We start from the raw sequence: 19,855 nt of genomic DNA on the forward strand, positions 1-19,855 counted from the left end.
GGGCACAGTTATTAAGAGCCATATAGAATGCACATTGCAGCAGAGATTAGAATCCCTTTGCCTATTACATTTTGGTTACCAGTCTTTGAGCTAGCTCAAGTACAGGAAATTTGATTAATATTGATTCTTGTGCAATGTTAAACTTGGTGAGAAATAGCAGGACATGGAATTTGCAAAGCCTTGGGATCAAAACATTCATTTCCTAATACCTGTCCTGTCTCTGAGAAGATCTTGTGAGAAATACATTAACAGTTGAGCACATTGTGGTTTTGATTTGGGTCTTATTCTCCTGCATTGCAGTTATGATAGAATTTTTTTTCACTTGTTTTATGTTACAAATAATGGGGATATTATAGTTGTATCATCTGCAGATTCACTTTAATCCTAACTTGATTAAAAAGGTCAGTACTAGGATGATGACAATGCAGTGTGACCTTGAGAAGATGAATTTAAGTACTGATTTGTTTCTAATAGGCATGTGTTATTTTCCCAGTTTCAAAATAGCAAATTTTACTTGATTATTGAAAGAAACTTGATCTGTTTTCTTTTAAATTATTCATATTTGATTTTCTTCCTGCTTTGAGACAGTAGAGAGAAATGAATGACAAAGTGAACTCTCTTGTGTTGTGACTAGATTTTTGCATAACTGCTTAATGCCTTGTTGGGCAGTTTTAGGTAAACTACTGAAGGTTGAATAGAAATTGAACTTGCTGACTAAAGCAATCTAATACTTTGCGTTTGGAATCCTTTGGAGGAGATGTGTCTGCTGTGCTGTGCTCTCCTTTGGGTAGGCATGGCATGTGTGTTTCAGAGCTATCTATCAATCTGATAGTTTAAACCAGCACTAACCCTAAAATGCTTCAGAATGGGGAGGAAGTCACTTCTCAGGTAATTCCCCCATCCCTCGCACGCAATCTGTTTGGGAAAAGCTTAGAGCAGATGTTTCTGCCATGTGTCTGTTTTTGAGGCATTTGTCCTAATAGAACCATTCTTTTCTCCACAGGAGGAAGAAGAACAAGAGGAAGAAGATGATGATGAAGATGATGATGACACAGATGACCTTGATGAACTTGACACTGATCAGCTGCTGGAAGCAGAGTTAGAGGAGGATGAAAACAATGAGAACGCTGGCGAGGATGAGGATGGTGATAATGACTATTCTCCTTCAGATGAAGAGCTGGCTAACTTGCTTGAAGAAGGAGATGAAGGGGAAGATGAAGACTCTGATGCTGATGAGGAAGTTGAACTGATACTGGGAGACAGTAAGTATAGACAGGACCATCACTCTGATCCTAGGAAGCATCAGAGAGTTTTTATTCCTACATGCCAACCCAGACAGAGAGTCAAACATGTCTTCTTTGCTCTGCCCTCAGCTGCTAACCATACATTTCCCTTGGAGGAAAGGCAAAGTCAGCATCTGTGTTCATTTGCTATCTCACCGCCTAAACTGTGTAACCAACTGGCCATGGTCCCTTACCTTCAGAGGACTAAACTTCCTAGATCAGACGGAAAAAGTTTAGTTGTTTGTTCCATCTGAGGGGCACGTCTGAATTCATCAGAAGAAGCTCTCATGAACAGTTATTCATTTCTAAAGAGATAAAGTGATAGAGTCCATTGTGTTGTCCTTTTCCTCTCTGCTGTTGGCTCCTCCCTCTTAGACGTGGTGGGGCTCCTTCTCCCTTCTAGCTTCTTTCTATTCTGCTTAGCATTTCTTCCTCCTTTTCCTCCTCCTCCTTTTGATGAATAAACTTACAAAACCTTAGGTGGTAAATTTCCCATTAGGACCAAACTGGATGGCCCTATATACATCTGAGATAGGGTTTCCCCTTGTCTTTGCTCAGGAGTCCTGTGCAAGCCAGCTAATGATGTAAACTAAGGTCATGTTTACAAGTTAGCTGAACTGTCATACTCCTTTAGAGCAGACTCCCTCCAGTTTAGGCTGCTCACCAGCCCCTCGGTGGTAAGATGTGCGCATCACTGGCAGATTCATTCATGCTGTTCTTCTGTTTCGTTGTAGTGCTTCACTGCCCATCTGTGGCCAAACTCATGAATTTTGGGGAAATAATCCCTATGATCTCCAGCGGGTTTTCTTATATATAGTCCAGTCAGCACTTTTAAAGGTGGTAGGTATTATGTCCAGAGAGAAGAGGACACAACACAGACCTAATTAAAGCCAAGCCTCGCCATAGTTGACCTGTTTTTATAATGGATGGGTTTGGTGGTGGCGGGGAAGGTGGTTGGGGACAGAGGGGAGGAAATTATTTAGTTGGAGGTATAATTCAGGCGTTCCCCTTAAACCGTGATGCAAGGACATTTTCTTTGGGATAAATCTTGCAGGTTCTAATCTAAGAATCTAAAACCAACTTGGAGGAGACTGGCTTCTGTGTAGCCATTTCCATGAGCCCTTCTTTCTGTTGCTTAAGGAAACTTTTGTGGGGAGGAGTTGGAAACCATAGCTCCATCTGTCCTACTGATAGAAGGGAGAGGACTGTTTATCAGCCTCTGTTTCCTGCACTTGGAGACTGAGATACTAGGAGAGCCCTGAAGATGGGGCAATACTCTGGAGAGACTTTTGCCTTGTCCCAGGAAGGGTTCATATTCAGCAAAGGGTTTTTTTTTTTCCTTTGTCAGAGGATCTGGCAGGGAATAAGGGGTGGGTGAAACATATCAACATTATTGTAAAAGTGGGTGGAACAGGTTTTATTAAACATTTTTATTGTACTTGATAATTGGACACGGGGTACAAGCTATATCGACATTGTCAATTTTTAATTCACTTAAATGACAAGGGATTAGTGAGGCACATTAAAAGGGGTGGCAAGCAGCCGTGGCGGAGAGTAAAGTCCAGCTCGTGGTGGTGCCAGCTAATGCAAGTGAGTACTGCTTTCATTTCTCAATTTTTTAGTTTGAATGCAAGGCCACCAAAATTTGGGTTTGGCTTGTAAAATTACTTCTTGTTCTCGCCACCAGGGCACCAAGTATTTTAAATTTGGGAACTACTTTCAAGCCAAAACTATAGGCACAGTACTTACATTGCTTAGAGTGGGAAAGCTTCTGGTGTAGAATTTCAGCTTGGGAAAAAAGAAGCTTAAATTAGGACTCTCATGGGTTGCTCTGAGGGAAGGGGGAGATTGGAATGGTACAGGAGGAGGAAGGAATTTAGAGTGAGCATAGAGAGTCCAAAACTACATTGTCAGTATCACCTGGAGTTTGAGAACAGATGTAAATTGTACTTCGTTCACTTTGGTTTTCAAAGTTATGACAGTGACCGCAGATTTTTGTGCTATTTAGCCTTTTAAGCTACAGTGGGTACAAGGCTTGGGCATTGCTATTGCCCTATCAATTCTATGTTCTAGTTCATCTGATCTGTTGGAGAACTTGTTTGCTTACTTTTAGGGTCAGCATGTTTCCTAAGACTTTGCGATGCCCTAAAGAGGACTTTTCTAGGTATTTGGTTTGGCACATGCTATTAGGCATCTATTTTACTCTTAAAAAAAAATTAGTTACACAGGCTATATAGGAAGGAAGTTCTATAGCATGAGTTATATTGATAGTGGTGATGTTGAGGAGGGCTGGTAAAGCATTTATATACTCATGTCTGCCGTGTGTCTTTACTATCAAAAATCCCTTAGCTTTGGGTTTTTCTCATTTCCCTAAAGTAAGAGACCAGTCAACAGTAGTGGTGTCTTGAAAGCCTGCCTTCTTACATAATTTTCTGGAGTCCAGTTTCAGAGTATCAAAATTTGGATCAACTTGTTTGAACTTCTCTTAAAAAAGATTATGATTCCATGAATCCCTTAATTGCCTTTCCTTGGTGGTCAGGCATATAGGTGAGCCTGATGGTTAGGTGTTACTTTCCATTGGTGGGTCCATTTGGTATCCCCTGGTTTCCAGGTGTATCTTTGGATGTCTCTAAGACACAAGAGGAACCTAGGGTTTTGAGTGGGGAGGTCAGGTGCTTAGGTACACATTAGGTAATGGGCTATGTTGGCCTCCTTTCTCTTCAATGAACTCCTAGCTTCCTGGCAACCCTTTTCTAGATTACTGAAGAAAAAGCTTTAGCATGTCGATGAGATTAGATACTATTAGTGATTTGCTTCAGTAATTTCAAGCCTCTGTTCTCTGATCTTCTTTTCTTGTTTTCTTAACTCTTAGGAGACCTTTGCCTCCTGTCCCTTCTGCTTGATTGTGACTTCTCTGACTCCTGGGGCAGTTACTTCTTTAGCCATCTGGTCTAGCCTTAACTCAAGGTCTTTATTGTTTACCTCTCCTGGTTACAATATATCTTCTTGGTGTTTCTTCTGCAGAAGATTGTGGTAAAGGAAATGATGTTTGGGAAGATACTTTGCTTTTTTTTTTTACCTGTGATTTCCAAAAAAGGTGGTTAATTCTAGTACCAGAAAAAGTCTGAAGGATCAAACTTTGCAGAGTGTGGTACCCAACCTTTACCCATTTGGAGGCTTTATGCCTATTGAGCTTTGCTTTTGCCAGTCATGTAGCTAAGATAAGAAGCCAACTCATTTCCTTCAGTAGGAACTATAGGACTTGTTGAAAAATTTTGTTTTCTCATTCATTGACATGCTTTCTGTTTTGTGACCAGCCAAGGAAGGTGCTGAAACCAGAGGCAGCTTTCTCCTCTCTTTCCTGCTTGACTTCGAATTATACCTGATGACCCCCTTTTGAATGGCCACTTAGGCTTCAGAAATGAAGAGGCAGTTGAGAGAATCAGATTTGGCTCCTTGCATTTCCAATCAGTGTTATATAAGAGGGCATTAGTTCAGCCTGGCAGATGTGAGGGGGGAAGGGCCATAATGAAGCCGGCTACCAGAGTTTTATCCCTATCAAAGCTGCTTGGTGGTGTGTTCCAGGTAGGCCTTAGATCTGTTGAGAGTAGGAGTAAGTCACCAGGAAGTCAAACTCTTACCTTGAATGTCAAAATAGCCTCTCCTCTGGCATTGCTGTGAGATGGCTTATTCTCCATAGGTAATTGGTGTTCCCATACGGTTTATAGTTAGAAGTCTGCACAGGGCATTTTTCTTTACAAGGTAGTGTACACTGATGTAGACCTTCTCTAGCAGAAAAAAGATTTGATGAGTGTTGGCTTGGAGGAGAGTTTAAGAATTTTAGGGGAAAATATCCAAATTCCCTCAAACTAGAGCCTCACTACTTACAGTCCCCCTGTCTCCATGGGAAACCCAGGTGGGCTGGAATATTCAACTTACACAGAGTTCATAAAAAGTGGCCCTCTTTGCCCAAGTAGAGCTAAGGTGGGAGGGCCCCTATGGAAGTCTTACCTCCTTTATCTAAGAGCACTATCCTGAGAAACATCTTGGTATTCTCTGTCCCTTGCACTCAAGGCAGGGGTATTGGATCCTTGAGGCTTAGCTGCAGATCTGACTTGAAGCCCTGCAACAGCCCTGTGCTCTCAGGGTCAATGCTGCATGGCATGGACACCTGCTAAAGCTGGATGTGGTGATTCTTTGGGGACCACTGAAAACCTTTTCATTTGGGTTGAGGTTCCCATTGGCTGCACAGGTTTTTTGAGCCAGCTGAAGTGTTCCTCAGAGCACAGAAAGGTTAAGCTGCCTTGGCCCTTTTTAAAGAATATTGAGCTGAGATTTCCCAGGGTAGGCAATGGTTGCCAGCAACAGATGTGCTCGCAGCTGCCAAACACCAAGGAGCTAATTGGTATGTTTTCTCCTTTCTTGAAATGGTAATTGACCCACTCAGGGAGGATAAAGGTAGAACACAGTATTTTCTACCTTCCTGTAAGTTCAACACATAATCTCCTCTTTTCCCTCCCTTTTTCTTCTTTACCTTTCCAGCTGATAGCTCAGATAACTCCGATTTGGAAGATGACATCATCTTATCTTTGAATGAGTGAAGAGTGACCATCATGTGGATGCCCACTGAAGAAGTTCTCTTCCTGGCAGGCAGGAGACCAAATGAGCATCGAATTCAGAACAAGCCTCCCTGACGCCTCTTCTCCCCTCTCTCCCTTCCCGGTCTCTATCCCTCTCCCAGGGATATGTGTTTTTCGAGAATCTGTAGGCTTCACGCTTGGAGGGTTTTGGCTTAAGCAGAGAATCAGTTGTGCCCAGAAGTGGCCATTCAATAAAGAGATCAGGGGTTAGGCCTTTTTTTCTGCCTTCTTTTCCCCACTTCCTCCAGAATGGACAAATCTTTCCTTAAGGAAAAGCCCCACTTCTCTGGGGATATTTCACAGTATATTTTCTTTGTATAAAGTTCTTTACTAAAGAACAAGAAAATAGTTTTATATAAAAGCAAAAAAAAAAAATTGCAGGTGTTTATAGCAAAGAGGGTGTGAACTTATATCCACCGGGTACCTTGTCCCCTAAGCTTCATTTCCTTTGGGAAAAAGTGATGCCCGAAGATCAATATAAAGAGGCGTTTTTACACGAGTATTTAAAATGAAAAGGAAAATCGTGGTTTCTTAAATTGATAAGGATTAAGACTATTTTATTATAAATATAATATATGATTTTTAAAAAAAAAAGTTTTGTTGCCTCACATGCTGTCAGGATGTTGGTGTTTTTTCCTTGACTTGAGGTGCCTTCGTGCCAGAATTGGGGAGGAAGGCGGGCATGGACTGCTGTTTGCCATGTATATGCACACATTCATTCACCCACCACCCTCACAGAATGGCAGGCAGGAGCACTGGCATTTTGGTCATTGTGGATACTGGTTTTGTGGAGATGAGGGAACTTGTGATATAAGTTCACTCCCTCTATTTTTCTTTGTGATTCAGGTTTTTTTTTTTAATCTTTTTTTTCTTCCCTTTCTCCTGTGTGGAAATTACAAATCAAAGGCCTTTTTCTTTAATGTAAAGTGTATTTATTTAAAAAAAAGTACAAAATAAACTACAAGTCTGTCTTTGTTTATGGCCTTTACCTACTCTCTTTTTCTAGCAGTAGGTGGGTCCTTCCCTCCCAGTATAGAAAGATTTCCTCAACCCTCTAGGTTCAGCAGCAGGGGCAATGTTTATGAGAACATGCCCCTATAAAGAGCATTGAGGCAAAGAGCAGAGTCATTCTAGCCAGCCTCACTGCCATCTCCATGCAAGGAGCTATCTAACCCAAAAAACCAGGCTGCTGCTTAGGGTTGGATGTAGTGTGGATCAGTCTCCCTCAGCCTCTCCATGCTTTGGCTCCCAGATCATGGATATGGCTAAAGACCTGGCAGAGTTGGTGCCACCCAATCCCTGGGATGTGGAAAGGAGAATGGAACTCCTGGGAAAGAGCATTCTAAAGTAATAGACAAAGCTTTAGCGCCTCTGCTGATCAGGCCAGCTGTAGTAATTTATCAGGTGGGTGTACAGCTCAGTAGGCAGAACATGGTAGAGGGCTATAAAAAAAGTAATTCCTTCCCCTTCACCATGGCATGGTTCTAAGGAGAAAAAGCAAGGGTCTGACGAGATAGAGGTAGTGGTTGTATAATGAAGTGGCCTTAGAACTGAAAAGTCCTAGATTCGAGACTAGCCATGCCACCTACACGGACTGGTTGGTCCTGGCAAATCACTTAATGCTTTAAAGCAGCTGCTTAAGGCAACTGCCTTAAGTATCCATTGTAGAGAGGTGACAACTTGCTTTGTTAGAGGGAGAAGTTTCCTCACCTTGGAGTTGTCCATAGCAATGAAATCAGAAGTCCAAATACTCTCTCTATCATTGAAGAAGTGAGCATCATCCCCCTGAACCCCCTAGTGAGTGCCACTGGCCCAAAGCATTTCTTGATTCTACTTAAGCAGAACTTCTAGCCTTCTACCCCAGTTCATTCATGTTGTGGGGACAGTGATAGATTAGGGGGATGTAAAGAAGTTTGAAAGTTAAATGATAATTCACACAGCTGGAAGATGATAGGCTGATCAGTCCAGGAGACATTCTAAAACCCTTAGGAGTCCCAAGTGGATAGGAAAGCTTAGATGCCAGCTGTACTTTCCTTATGCCTAAAATAGGAGACAGAATTTTACTAACTCAATCTGGAAGGTACATCATCCAAATTCTGTCCCTGATTTAATGCTGCATAAAATAGTCCTACTCCAGGTTTAGTCAGTCAATTAACATTTACTAATTATACCAGGTGCTGTTAAATGCTGGGAATTCAAAGAAAGGTAAGACAGTTGGTTCCAGGAGTCGGCAGGCTGTAGCCTGTGAGCCAGATCTAGCTTGCTACCTTTTCTTACATGGTCAAGAGGCTAAGAATGACTTTTGCATTTTTAAATAAAGTTTTGTTCTTAAGAGTCAGACTTTAGTTCTAGACCTGGCTCTACCCCTAAATCATTGTGTTAATTTGAGCAAATGTTTCTTCTCTTGGCCCATTTCCTTAGCTATAAAACTAGGGAATTAGTGTATATAATTTCTAAGGTCCCTTCTAGGACTAATTAAGTTCTGGGATTAGAACTCTGAAATTCTGTAAGGTTCCTTCAGCCAACAAAAGGACTTAGCCGCATCTCTGAAAAGTGGCTGGCTCAGAATGAAACTTGCAAACAGATCCCATGGGGCTGGTAAATGAGAAGCAATGACTCCCATCAGGAAAGCCCGGTTTGGTTGGCTTGGCTACAGCCCCTAGAGTTATACACCCCAAGGACACAGACCCAGTTAAGGGCTGAATAAACACCTTCCTACCTCCTGCTTAGGTGGTTCTTGCTATCAAAAACACAGTGAAGATTAAAAAAAAACCTTTTTTTTTTTGTTTACACCCTTGTCTTCTGTCTTAGAATCAATACTGTGTATTGGTTCCAAGGCAGAGGAATGGCAAGGGCTAGGCAATAGGGGCTAAGTGACTTGCCAAGGGGCTAAGTGACTTGCTCAAGATCACAACTAGTTAGTGTCTAAGGCCACATTTGAACCCAAGACCTGTTTCTAAGCCTGGCTTTCAATCTTCTGAGCTACCCAGCTACCCCCTAAAAAAAACTGACCCTTCAATTTTCTATGGAGGAACAAGATAAGGCTCTGGGGTTGGGTTCTCAAAAGGGGTACTAAGATAGGTGGAGATGGGGAAAAGGGAAGGACTTGGCTGAGAGAGGAGGGCAAAGAGGGGAGTGGGCTAAAGGTACCTTTGGTAAGGAGTAGCAGAGGACAGTAAGAAGTGTGGCAGATACTCCTTTGACCCTGGGCTGCTTGTTCTGGTGGAAATATGAAGACTAGAAGGTCTATTTTTTGCTTCAAGAGCATCTAACCCCAGTGCTAGGAAACAACATTCTGGGAACTGAAGTCAATTCAGTTGATACAAGCAGGAAATAAGGAGTTTTATAGCATTAACCAAATTCCAGGTTACTTTGGCTTATGTCTATAAGCCATCTATGTACTTCTGGTCCTAAGCCTAGGCTTCATATATGCTTAAGTATGCCATTCCATGGTAGGGTGGTTTTAACCATTAAACTTAGGGGAGATCTTACACTAGTTTGCTCCTGACCAAAAGGATGGGGGCAAAACATCCCTACTCTGGGTCTGCATTTACTTATCTAGTGAAAACGCCCAAGGACCCAGGCATAGTTCATGTGTCTGGTCAAACTTTTATGATCTCTCCATAAGAACTAAAGGTTTATATGAGCCACAGGAGTCCAACATGTGGCCTATTTTCCCAGAGTCCCAGCTGAGAAAGTTCGGGATTCCAGCTAGCTTGCCTGCCTGCCTGCCTGTTTGCTTGCCTTCCCTCAGTGTTCTATTTCTACCGACTTGAGCTACTTCCTAGGGGCCTGCAGGGGCAAGGAAGTCTTCTCTAAAGCTATCAAAAATAAACTCCGAAACCTGGAATTTCTTGGTTATTCCTAAAAATGATCAACAACTGGGAATCGGTTTCCTTGTTAGGGCCTGCCCTTCAGGAGTGAATCCCAAAGAAATTGTTTCCTGGTTACCTGAGGTGAGCTTCACCGAAGTGAAGACCAAATGGCCAGTATACATATCCTCTTTCTAAATTTAAAAAAAAAAAGGCTTTCAGTCTCTTCCATTGAAGTGCTCACCTTCTGCCTCCATGGTTTAGTACTCACCGTGGAAACAATTTCCTACACACCGAGTTCACTAGGAAATGGAAGGTGAAACTATTTGGGCTCATGTTTTAAGGTAGTTGGTGTGTGACTTGGGAGTAGCACCTCTCATGGTGCCTTTTTGCCCCGGGTTAACTTTCTGGCCTGGGGGAGTCTATGGTGCTTTCCAGAACTTAGCAAAGATGGTGACACGTTGAGGAGGCCTACCCGAAGGGCTTTGTTCTCCACACAACCTTGTTCACACAGCGAAGACCACAATTCTAACTCTCCAATTTGTCTACTAATCTTCTCACTATAATATAGTAGATGCTTAGTAAACACTGAACTGAGGACAAGCCCTGCTGCAAAACTGAGGCAAGTGCTTCTCTAAGCCTTGTGATGAAGAATGGAGAGGGAGGCCATTAGCTGCTTTAAAGAAAACATTTAATCACAGACTTACTGACTAAAAAGACTTTCAAATATCCCCCAATCCCAGCCATTGCTCTAAGTGGTTTCCTTTTGCCTTGGGTCTCAATGATAAGCTGCCAGGTGGGGCATTTGTGTCTCCTGGTGTTTGGCACATGGCTCTGGAACCTGCAGGTTTAATTAGTGCTGGCAGTTGACTTGGCTAGAAGTAGATGGTTCAGTCTTACACAAGCAGGTTTCCTGAATGCCTGCTTCCCAGTGGCTGCTGAATTGCTAGAAGTGGTTTGAATAGAATTTTTAGATACTTGCCATGTCCCTTCTTGAACTCACATTAGGAAAACCAGCATCTCTGTGGCCCAGAAACTCAGGAGGGGTTCTGAGTTCTACCCTCCCTAATTTATCTTAGCAGAAGCTCGTCGGATGCTTGCGAGTCTTTGGCCAGAGAGCCAACTGAATACACAATGAGATTTAATTTAATGAGATTCTTCCCACTGAACCTATAGCTCAAGGATTCCTCATGAAACCTTTGTTAATCCCTGGAGTTCACACCCCCTTATATAAACAGAATAGCTACCTTTTGCCTTCACAGCCCAGTCTGTTCCCAAAGCAAAAGTAACCAAGGAAGCTGATGTGTCTTTGGTGCTCATGTTGTCCCTAGTTTGAAAGGTAGCCCGAGCATGGCAATAAGCTACCTAAAGAATTCTTTCCTCACTTCCCCCAAGCAACAGATCACAGGAGAGTGACTGAGGGTTGTTAACATTTCTACTAGGTTCACCAACACATTGGTAAAAAGCATCGCCTGCTTTCTTTAAGGTCACGAAATGAGGCAGTTAATGCAACACCATTTAGTACATCAGAACGACAGCTATATTTCCTTAAAGCAAACTAGGTGGGAGAAGGAGCAGCAGCTTTTTAAGTGGTAAGACACACCCAGGCCTTAGTAAATGTTCTAGGGAGAAGGGCTCAGTGTACAGGTTTTCCTATAGACAAAGAAGTTTCAGTGCTGGGTTCTGCATGCTCTATGCTAGTCACCAAACCTAGAAATTGAAGTGAAAACACCACAGGCCCAAAAGTAGATCAGGCGCTGTTACTTCTCTGTTGAAGAAGACGCCACTGTGGGAAAGCTGTGTGTGTAAGGGATATCTGTACATGTAGTGGGAAAACCTTAGTGGGAGGGAAGGGCCACATGCTCCATTAATTCAAAGGGGACTTCATTAAACCAGTACACTGCACAGGGTTAAAAATTGATCCTTGGACAAAGGCTTTACTGACAACTTTCCATACAGTTAGTTAAAATAAAATACAGAACACACTGGAAAGTGTTTCATACATTAGAAATCAATAAAATGGGAATACCTTCAAAGGGCATTAAAAAAAAATTGAGTTTTGGTGGAGGGGGCTTTGGCCTTCACCAAACCAATCATAATAACTGGGCAGAAAAGCCAAATCAAGAGCAGAGTTGGCTTTAAAAATAACTTTTCATGACATAAAGAAAACACAAGATTGGGAAAAGCCAGGTTTTGGCTAGGCAGTGTCTCTTACTATAACTATCACCATATGCTCTTCTTCTAACTTCCCCAATGTCCTCAGCGCAGACTGGAGGTACTGCTGGGAGAATTCACAGGGAGGGAAGGCATAGAGCATGCCTGTGTTGTCTCTGCCCTTGGTCCCTCCCACTGGCAAGCTGATCACCCCAGCAGCCTGCTTCTGTTTCAAGTATGAGACCAGATTCCTGAGAAGCCTCCGCTGCAAACCTGGCTCCACAGTGTGGGTCCCCTCTGTCCCTGGCCCCCCTGGAGAAGCTTGAGTGGCCAGAAGCACCACATAACCATTGGGGCTTCCCTGCTTGATTCTCCGAGTGACCTCATCCAGTTTAGGCTGGTCAAGTCGAAGTCTTTGGGCAATCTTGAGCTGTGTCAGCTTGCTCCCTGAAGCATGGTCTTTGAGGAGGCCACTGATCACTCCCAGGTCCCCCTCCAGAATGTGCATACAAGTGGGGAAGCAACTGTTTTTCAACACCAGAAGCCCATTCCAGCCCAGCTGTAGGGTCTGAGCATACTCAGACAGACTCTTTAGCTTTTTGGTCTCAGGTTTTGGCTCTTCCAGGGGTTTCGATTCTACCTCGCTGGTTCGGTGATTGCGTTCGCTGTCTCTCTTTTTCACCTGGTGAGAGTCTGGGCCTCTCTCTTCTGTTCCATGCCGGTTGTTGGGCAGGGAATTGCTCGACTCCTTCTCTGCTCCAGACTCACTGGTATGGTTCTCTCTTCGGGGTCTCTCAGGGCTTCGATCAGAGGGCAGCCCACTGGCTTTGGTCCTGCCCCTCTCCTCATAAGGTGAGTGGGTAGTCCGCCCATGATCACTGGATAAGCTCCTCCTCTTTCGCCTTTCTTCCCAGGGCTTTGAGGGGCCTCTGTCCCCCTCACTGCCCCATCGCTCTCCACTGCGACTTCGCACAGAGCGGCTGTAGCTGTCCAAGCTATTTCTCCGATCTGTGCTTTTGGAGGGACTGGCCCAGTCGCCCTCCACAAAACTTCTATCCCGATCTGAGTAGAGAAGGTGTGGGGGAGTCCTATCTCGGACCCTCAGGTCAGCCTCCAAATTTCGGTGCCTGGTATATCCCTCAGGAAGTAACTCATAGTGCACCGGGAGTGGTGTAGCCTGGCACTGTTGGGGATATCTGGTCTCCTCAGCTTTGGCAAAATCCACCCTGAGCCTCCTCTCTGGCCCCCCCAAAGGAAAGCCTCTCATTTGGACACAGGCAGCCTGGGCTGCATCCAGACTCTCATACTGGATATAGGCAAAGCTGTCTCCTTTGACATGGTCGATAGTTCGAATGCTCCCAAAGCGGTCAAACTCTCTGGCCAGGGCAGCCAAAGAGGTATTGGGTCCCAGGCCTCCCACCCACAGGCGAGTAGTGGGGTTGGCCTTGCCATAGCCAATCTTAATAGGGTTGCGCCCCACCACCCTCCCTGACATAGCCACCTTCGCCCGGTGAGCCATGTCCAGGTTCTGGAACTTGAGGAAAGCATAGGCTCCCCCTTGGCCCCGGGCAGGCCTTTTGATCACCACCTCCTCAATGATACCGTATTTCTCAAAGGCCCTCCGGAGCTCTACCTCAGACACGCTGTGATCAAGATTGCCAATAAACAGGTTTCGGGTGGCCCTCTGGTCATCCTCCGGCATCAGGTCCTCCTCACACACTGCTGGATAGCCATACGGTCGGCCTCGATCGTCGTACAGCCCATAGTAGTCTAGGGCCCGATCCCGGGAGAGGCCTACTGCCGCAGCTGCTGCTGCAGCGTCCAGAGCAAAGGCAGCTGCGGCGGCTGCGTGCCGGGCCCTGGGCTCTCGCAGAGGGGGTGCGCCCACGGGGGACAGGGAGCGCTGCTTGTACTGGTAGCCACCATGCAGGGGCAGGTAGCCCAGGGGGTCGGCGGGGGCGGGGGGCCCGGGCGGCGGCGTGGTGGCTGCGGCTCCGGCACTGCTGCTGCTGCTGCGACGGCTGCTGCTGCTGCTCCCCCGAAGGTACACAGGCTCCACCTTGAGCGGCCGGTCATAGAGCAGGAGCTGGCGGGCGCGGGCGTGGTGCCGGGCATCTCGAGCGTCCTGTGGGTGTCGGAAGTTCACGTAGGCCACCCTGCCTAGCTCCGGGGTGTGCGACAGGCGCAGGCTGATCTCCCCGAAGCGCTTGAACTGGTGAAAGAGGCGGTCCTCCAGGTGCTCAGCAGGCAACGCCGGGCTCAGGCTGCTGATGAGCAGAGTTTTATACTCCGGTGGCGGCGGTGGAGGGGCGGGTGCGGGTGGCGGCGGCGGGGCTGGGGCGGGTGCGGGAGGTTCAGGGAGCGGCGGCAATAGCAGGAGTGGGGACGCCCCGGGGGACGAGGCGGACGCTGAGCCGGACTCACCGCCGCCGGCCTTGGCGCGGCCACTACTGCCGCTGCCCGAGCGGCCGCCGCCGCCGCCACCGCCCCCTGTGCGGTGGTTGGAGTCCCCGGAGCCGCGGCCGTCGCGGTGGCTACCGCTGCTGCTGCTGCTGCCGCCGCGGGGCTTATCGCGGGCGCGGGCTGGGGCCTGGTGCTTGGCGGGGCCAGAGCCGGAGCTCTTGTGCGTGGCCCGCCGGCTCCCGCCACCGCCGCCGCCGCTCGAGTCGGGCTCCCCGCGCTCCCGCTCGCGCTCCCCGCGCTCGCCGCGTTCCCGCTCCCCGCGCTCGCCCCGCTCCCGCTCCCGCTCCCCGCGCTCCCGATCCCGATCCCGTTCCCGCTCCCGGGGCCGCTTCGCCGACGATGACGACGACGACGCCCCGCGGGCCCCCGGGCTCGAGTCGCGCTCGCTCTGCCGCTTCATGGTGCCGAGGCCGGCCGGGCCTGGCCGGGCCCCCTCCCTCACAGCGCGACCGGGCAGCGGCGCGGGGGCGGCGGCGGCGGGGCCGGGGCCGGAGCAGGAGCAGGAAGAAGAGGCAGCGCCCCCCGGGCCGCCATCTTGGACAAAAGGACTGAGCGCGGCAGCCGCGAAAAGGCGGGGGAGGAAAAGCGCAGAGAGGAAGGGGAGGGGACAGGGACAGGGACAACGCGCGTCTGCGTCATCAATACGCGCGGCTCGGCGGCCAAGGGAGGGGGCGCGGACGGGTGCACGTCCGATGGGAGAGCCCTCCGCCCTTTCGTCACTTCCCCCAGATTTCCCGGGCCCCAGACAACACTCGCCAGCCGATTGGATCACGGGCTTTAGCGCCACCTATTGACCAGCTGGTGAAACAACCAGGCTGCTCTAGTATCAGCGTTGTCAGTCAGCTAGGCAGAGGGCGCTCTGGAAGATACATCAGAAGGGATACTCTCCCGAGAAGATGCACTGTCCTTGCACTGTCCCCGTCCAGCTAATAGCCACATGTATGGAGAGTCCAGAAGTTTGCAAAGAGCTTTACTAATTTGATCCTCACAACAGCGACAGCCACGGGAGATGTTGCTGTTCAGTCATTTTTAATCGTGTCTCACCCTTCACCCTATTTGGAATTTTCTTGGCAAAGACCCTGGAGCGGGTAGCCTTTTTTTTGACAGATGAGGAAACTGAGGCAAACAAGGTGAAGTGAGTTGTTCAGGGTCACACAGCTAAGAAGTATCTGAGGCCGAATTTGAACTCATTCCCCCCCCCCCCCCAACCCAGGTTCAGCCATCTATCCACTGCATCACCTAGCTGTGTGAAATGGTGGGAGATAAGTACTATTTATTATTGACCCCATTTTACAGGTGAAGAAACCTCAGCTGGTAGATTAAGTGACCTGCCCAGAGCCACACACAGTAAATGTCCAAGGTAGGATTTGAACTTAGGTCTTCCTGTTTCCAAGACCAGAATCACTTTATCTACTAGCACATTGGTTCTCAACCTTTCTAATGCCATGACCCCGCAATACAGTTCCTCCGGTTGCGGTGACCCCAAACCAAAAAATTATTTTGGTGGCTACTTCAAAACTGTAATTTTGCTACAGTTGTGATTCAGAATGTAATTACCTGATATGCATTATGTATTCTCATTGCTACACATTGAGAGGTTGAGAACCACTGTAGCTGCTTCCAGCTGATATTTGAGGGTCTGCCCTGTTGCCCATGTTTTCAGTTCTTGGAGGGGACCCAATCCTTCTCAGATCCTTCCCTCACCTAGGGGACGGTTAAGAAGTAGAAGGGATCCTCACATAGCACAGAAAGGAAAGTAGCTTCTGGAGAAGGCCTCAAGGCCACACAGGTAGGGACTAGTGAATGGGGATTGGAGTCCCTAATCTACAATGCTTCACTTAGCTCTTAAAGTCCCTAACTAGCCTTGCTGCTTCCTAAGATAAAGCCTTAAGAAGAGTCAGCGTCCAGAGGCTCAAGGAGCTGCCCCAAGCTGCATCCTTCCCTCCTGGCACTGGCCACTTCAGTCTAATTTGTTCAGGAGGACTTGTGGATCCTCAGGGAGATGGAGGGACTGGCCCATGCCATGTGGGGGGAGAAGTGGATTCCCAAGGTCCCCCTCTCCCTTAGGTGAGGGATCACTGGGAAATTCTCACATCTGTGAGCTGTAGAATAGGAATAACCAGTTCATGCCAAGGTTTTAGCTTTTACTTTTGAGAAAAATGTGTTTAGGGAAGGGGTCTTTTACTTCCTACTCTCCCTTGGGAGCACCTTGCTGCAAAGAGATGGCTGGGAGAAGGGAATGCTGTAAATAACCAAACAGAAATTAAACTAAACAGAAAGTGCCCAAGGATTCTTCATTTCCTGGTGAGGGTTAGCAGGTTATGGTTGTCAAGAACTGAGGGATTCAGTTGAAAATAAAGGGACTAGGGGCAACTAGGTAGCATAGTAGGTAGAGCCCCAAGCCTGGCAATGGGGAAAACCTGGGTTCAAATCTGGCTTCATATACTTAATCACTTAAGTCACTTAATCCCCATTGCCTAGCCCTTACTGTTCTTCTGTCTTAGAAATGATACTAAGAGAGAAGGCAAGGGTTAAAAAAAGATGGGGGGGCTATGGAAGGAAATTGAGGCTACTAAAAGAGGCTACTCTCCTACATCTAGATAGTATGCCTGGAAGAGGCACTAAGACCCATCCCTACTGGATGTCCAGATTTCCACTCTCTTCTCGTCCTTGAGTCTTAGAATCACCACCCATTAATCCTCATCCTACATTTGATCTTGTGAGATCTGCCATTTTGCTTTCCTGTAGAGTATCCCTTCCTACATGTTGACTGCCACAGCCTTCATTTCTGGACAACTGTACGAATAGTGATGATCTTCCCCCATGCTGCTCTCTAACAGCCTGGAGGATACCTCTAAGCCCAGGTTTATTTACTCGGGTACAAGAAGCAGTCATAAGGACTTGGCACTTTTGGACGTCATCTAGTCCAGCTGCTTATTTGATAGACATACTCTGAAGCTCAAAGAGGTTAAACGACGCATTCATCATACACAGAGAGCAGAGATAATATTTCCACGCAACTCCTTTGACTTATTTTGTCAAATTCATTGTTAGCCCATGAGATCTTTTGACAGGTACCATAGCTTGAGCTAAAGTCAAAGGTAGAGACGCCACAATTTACAATCATCCAAAGTGCTTTTTGTGAACCTCAACCCATGTGATCAAGCAGTTGTTTTTCTTCTGTGTTTCTACTCCCACAGTTTTTCCTCTGAATGTGGAGAGTGTTCTTTCTCGTAGAGATCCCTCCCAGTTGTTCAGGATCACTGCATTGCCACTAATGGAGAAGTGCATTACATTCAGTTGTACCACAGTGTATCAGTCTCTGTGTATAATGATCTCCTGGTTCTGCTCCTCTCGCTCTGCATCACTTCCTGGAGGTTGTTCCAGTCTCCATGGAATCCCTCCACTTTATTATTCCTTTTAGCACAATAATATTCCATCACCAACAGATACCACAATTTGTTCAGCCATTCCCCAACTGATGGGCATCCCCTCATTTTCCAATTTTTGGCCACCACAAAGAGCGCAGCTATGATTATTCTTGTACAAGTCTTTTTCCTTATTATCTCTTTGGGGTACAAACCCAGCAGTGCTATGGCTGGATCAAAGGGCAGACAGTCTTTTGTCACCCTTTGGGCATAGTTCCAAATTGCCCTCCAGAATGGCTGGATCAATTCACAACTCCACCAGCAATGAATTAGTGTCCCCACTTTGCCACATCCCCTCCAGCATTCATTACTTTCCATAGCTGTCATGTTAGCCAATCTGCTAGGTGTGAGGTGATACCTCAGAGTCGTTTTGATTTGCATCTCTCTGATTATAAGAGATTTAGAACACTTCTTCATGTGCTTGTTAATAGTTTTGATTTCTTTGGCTGAAAACTGCCTGTTCATGTCCCTCGCCCGTTTATCAATTGGAGAATGGCTTGATTTTTTGTACAGCTGATTTAACTCTTTATAAATTTGAGTAATTAGACTTTTGTCAGAGGATTTTGTTATGCAAAAGCAAATGCAAATGCGGAATGCAAAGCAAAGATGGTTCCCCTTGTCACAAGGGTCACAAATACCAGATCTGTCCACCACTCACCCTCTCACCAGGGAAACAAGTAATTCTTTGGAGCTGAAATAGGAACAAATATCAGTAACCTTTTCTTCCAGTTTTGTTGTTAATAGTGTTAGTAACAGGGGCAGCAAGGTGGCTCAGTGGTTAGTTGGGCCTGGAAATGGAAGAGGTCCTGGGTTCAAATCTGGCCTCAGACACTTCCTAGCTATGCGATCCTAGGCAAGCCACTTAACTCCAATTGCTTCACCTTTACCAATCTTCTACCTTGGAACTTAGTATTGATTCCAAGATGGAAGATTAGGAGTTAAAAAAAATAGTATTAGTAATGGGAGCTTTTATCTCTTAGTGGCTGCCCTGGGGAGCCCCCCATTCTATTCAGAGGGACATTGACTATAAGGTTTGGAAATCTTGGCATCAGAGACCTAAGAGCCTGCAAGAGAGCTAGAGGGGCTCTTTGGGAAAAGAACTCGAGGAAAATAAAAAGTGTACAACATGGACTACAGCATAGACCGACCATGAAGCGGAGTGGTGACACGACCAAGGAAGGGTTCATGGATAAGATTCTTGGCTGCAGACCGTATAGGAAGAACACACGAAGCCTAAATCCATGAAACCCCCTGGGGAAGGCTTTCAGAGCAAGAGACTCGAAAACTACATCCTGCCACATGCACGAATTGAGCTTAGCAGACGAGGTTTCTAGTGGGGGCTCTCGGTACATTTCAAGGAGAAATGAGGGCATCGATCGCCGACTCCTACCCTTACGTGGCCAAGAAATTACACGTACTTGTTGCTAATGACAATGGTTTCACTTACTATTCCCGTAAGTGCTGAGAAAACCCTCCAGGACCCCGTGTCTATTCTGGGACCTCTCTCCTGACTTGTATAGCTCGGGACTTATTAAATGACTCGTACTACTATGGGTCTCCAGACTACATTAAGTCTTGGTAGTAGGATATGGCTTTGAAGATAATAAGCACAGCAATTGATGGCTTGACAAGATCAGCTCAGATGAGACCCCAACAACTGTGGCATCCCCTCTCAGGCCAATTAGCTTTTTTTTTTTTAAACCCTTGCCTTCCATCTTAGGATCAATATTAAGTATTGATTTCAAGGCAGAAGAATGATAAGGGCTAGGCAGTGGGGGCTAAATACTTGCCCAAGGTCACACAGCTAAGAAGTGTCTGAGGTCACACTGGAACCCAGGACCTCCCATCTGTTAGCCTGGGTTCTCAATCCACTGAGCCATCTGGCCTTTCCCCCAATTATCTTTTTTTTTAAATTAAGTTTAATTATTTTAGAATATTTTTCCATGGTTACACGATTCCTGTTCTTTCCCTCCCCTCCTCTCACCCCCCTCCTGTAGCTGATGTGCAATTCCACTGGGTTTTACGTGTCATTGATCAAGACTCCTTTCCTTATTATTGATATTTGCTCTAGGGTG

The 19,855-nt window shown here is 46.4% G+C and overlaps 2 protein-coding genes across 14 annotated transcripts in view; one reads left to right on the plus strand and one right to left on the minus strand.

Moving 5' to 3' along the window:
- Positions 1-6,900, plus strand: part of DCAF1 (DDB1 and CUL4 associated factor 1) — a 122,361-nt gene extending 115,461 nt beyond the window's left edge. For 6 of the 13 annotated variants that reach the window (XM_056805004.1, XM_056805000.1, XM_056805002.1 and 3 more), the window contains exon 24: positions 1,004-1,762. In XM_056805004.1, the coding sequence (XP_056660982.1) occupies positions 1,004-1,537 (534 nt within the window). In that variant the 3' untranslated portion in view covers positions 1,538-1,762. Of the gene's footprint in view, positions 1-1,003 lie in introns of all 13 variants that reach the window. The other 7 variants (XM_056805008.1, XM_056805009.1, XM_056805010.1 and 4 more) reach the window with 5 other exon arrangements.
- Positions 6,901-10,409: 3,509 nt separating this feature from the next.
- RBM15B (RNA binding motif protein 15B) lies at positions 10,410-14,945 on the minus strand. Its single transcript, XM_007500547.3, has one exon. The coding sequence runs from the start codon at positions 14,750-14,752 to the stop codon at positions 11,933-11,935; it is 2,820 nt and encodes a 939-aa protein (XP_007500609.2). The 5' UTR covers positions 14,753-14,945; the 3' UTR covers positions 10,410-11,932.
- Positions 14,946-19,855: the final 4,910 nt, after the last annotated feature.

Source organism: Monodelphis domestica, chromosome 7 (assembly GCF_027887165.1).
Source record: "Monodelphis domestica isolate mMonDom1 chromosome 7, mMonDom1.pri, whole genome shotgun sequence".
Classification (NCBI taxonomy): domain Eukaryota; kingdom Metazoa; phylum Chordata; class Mammalia; order Didelphimorphia; family Didelphidae; genus Monodelphis; species Monodelphis domestica.

Bases quoted from the DNA above. Each gene is read 5' to 3' on its own strand.
- RBM15B (XM_007500547.3), bottom strand. From the start codon at position 14,752: ATGAAGCGGCAGAGCGAGCGCGACTCGAGCCCGGGGGCCCGCGGGGCG.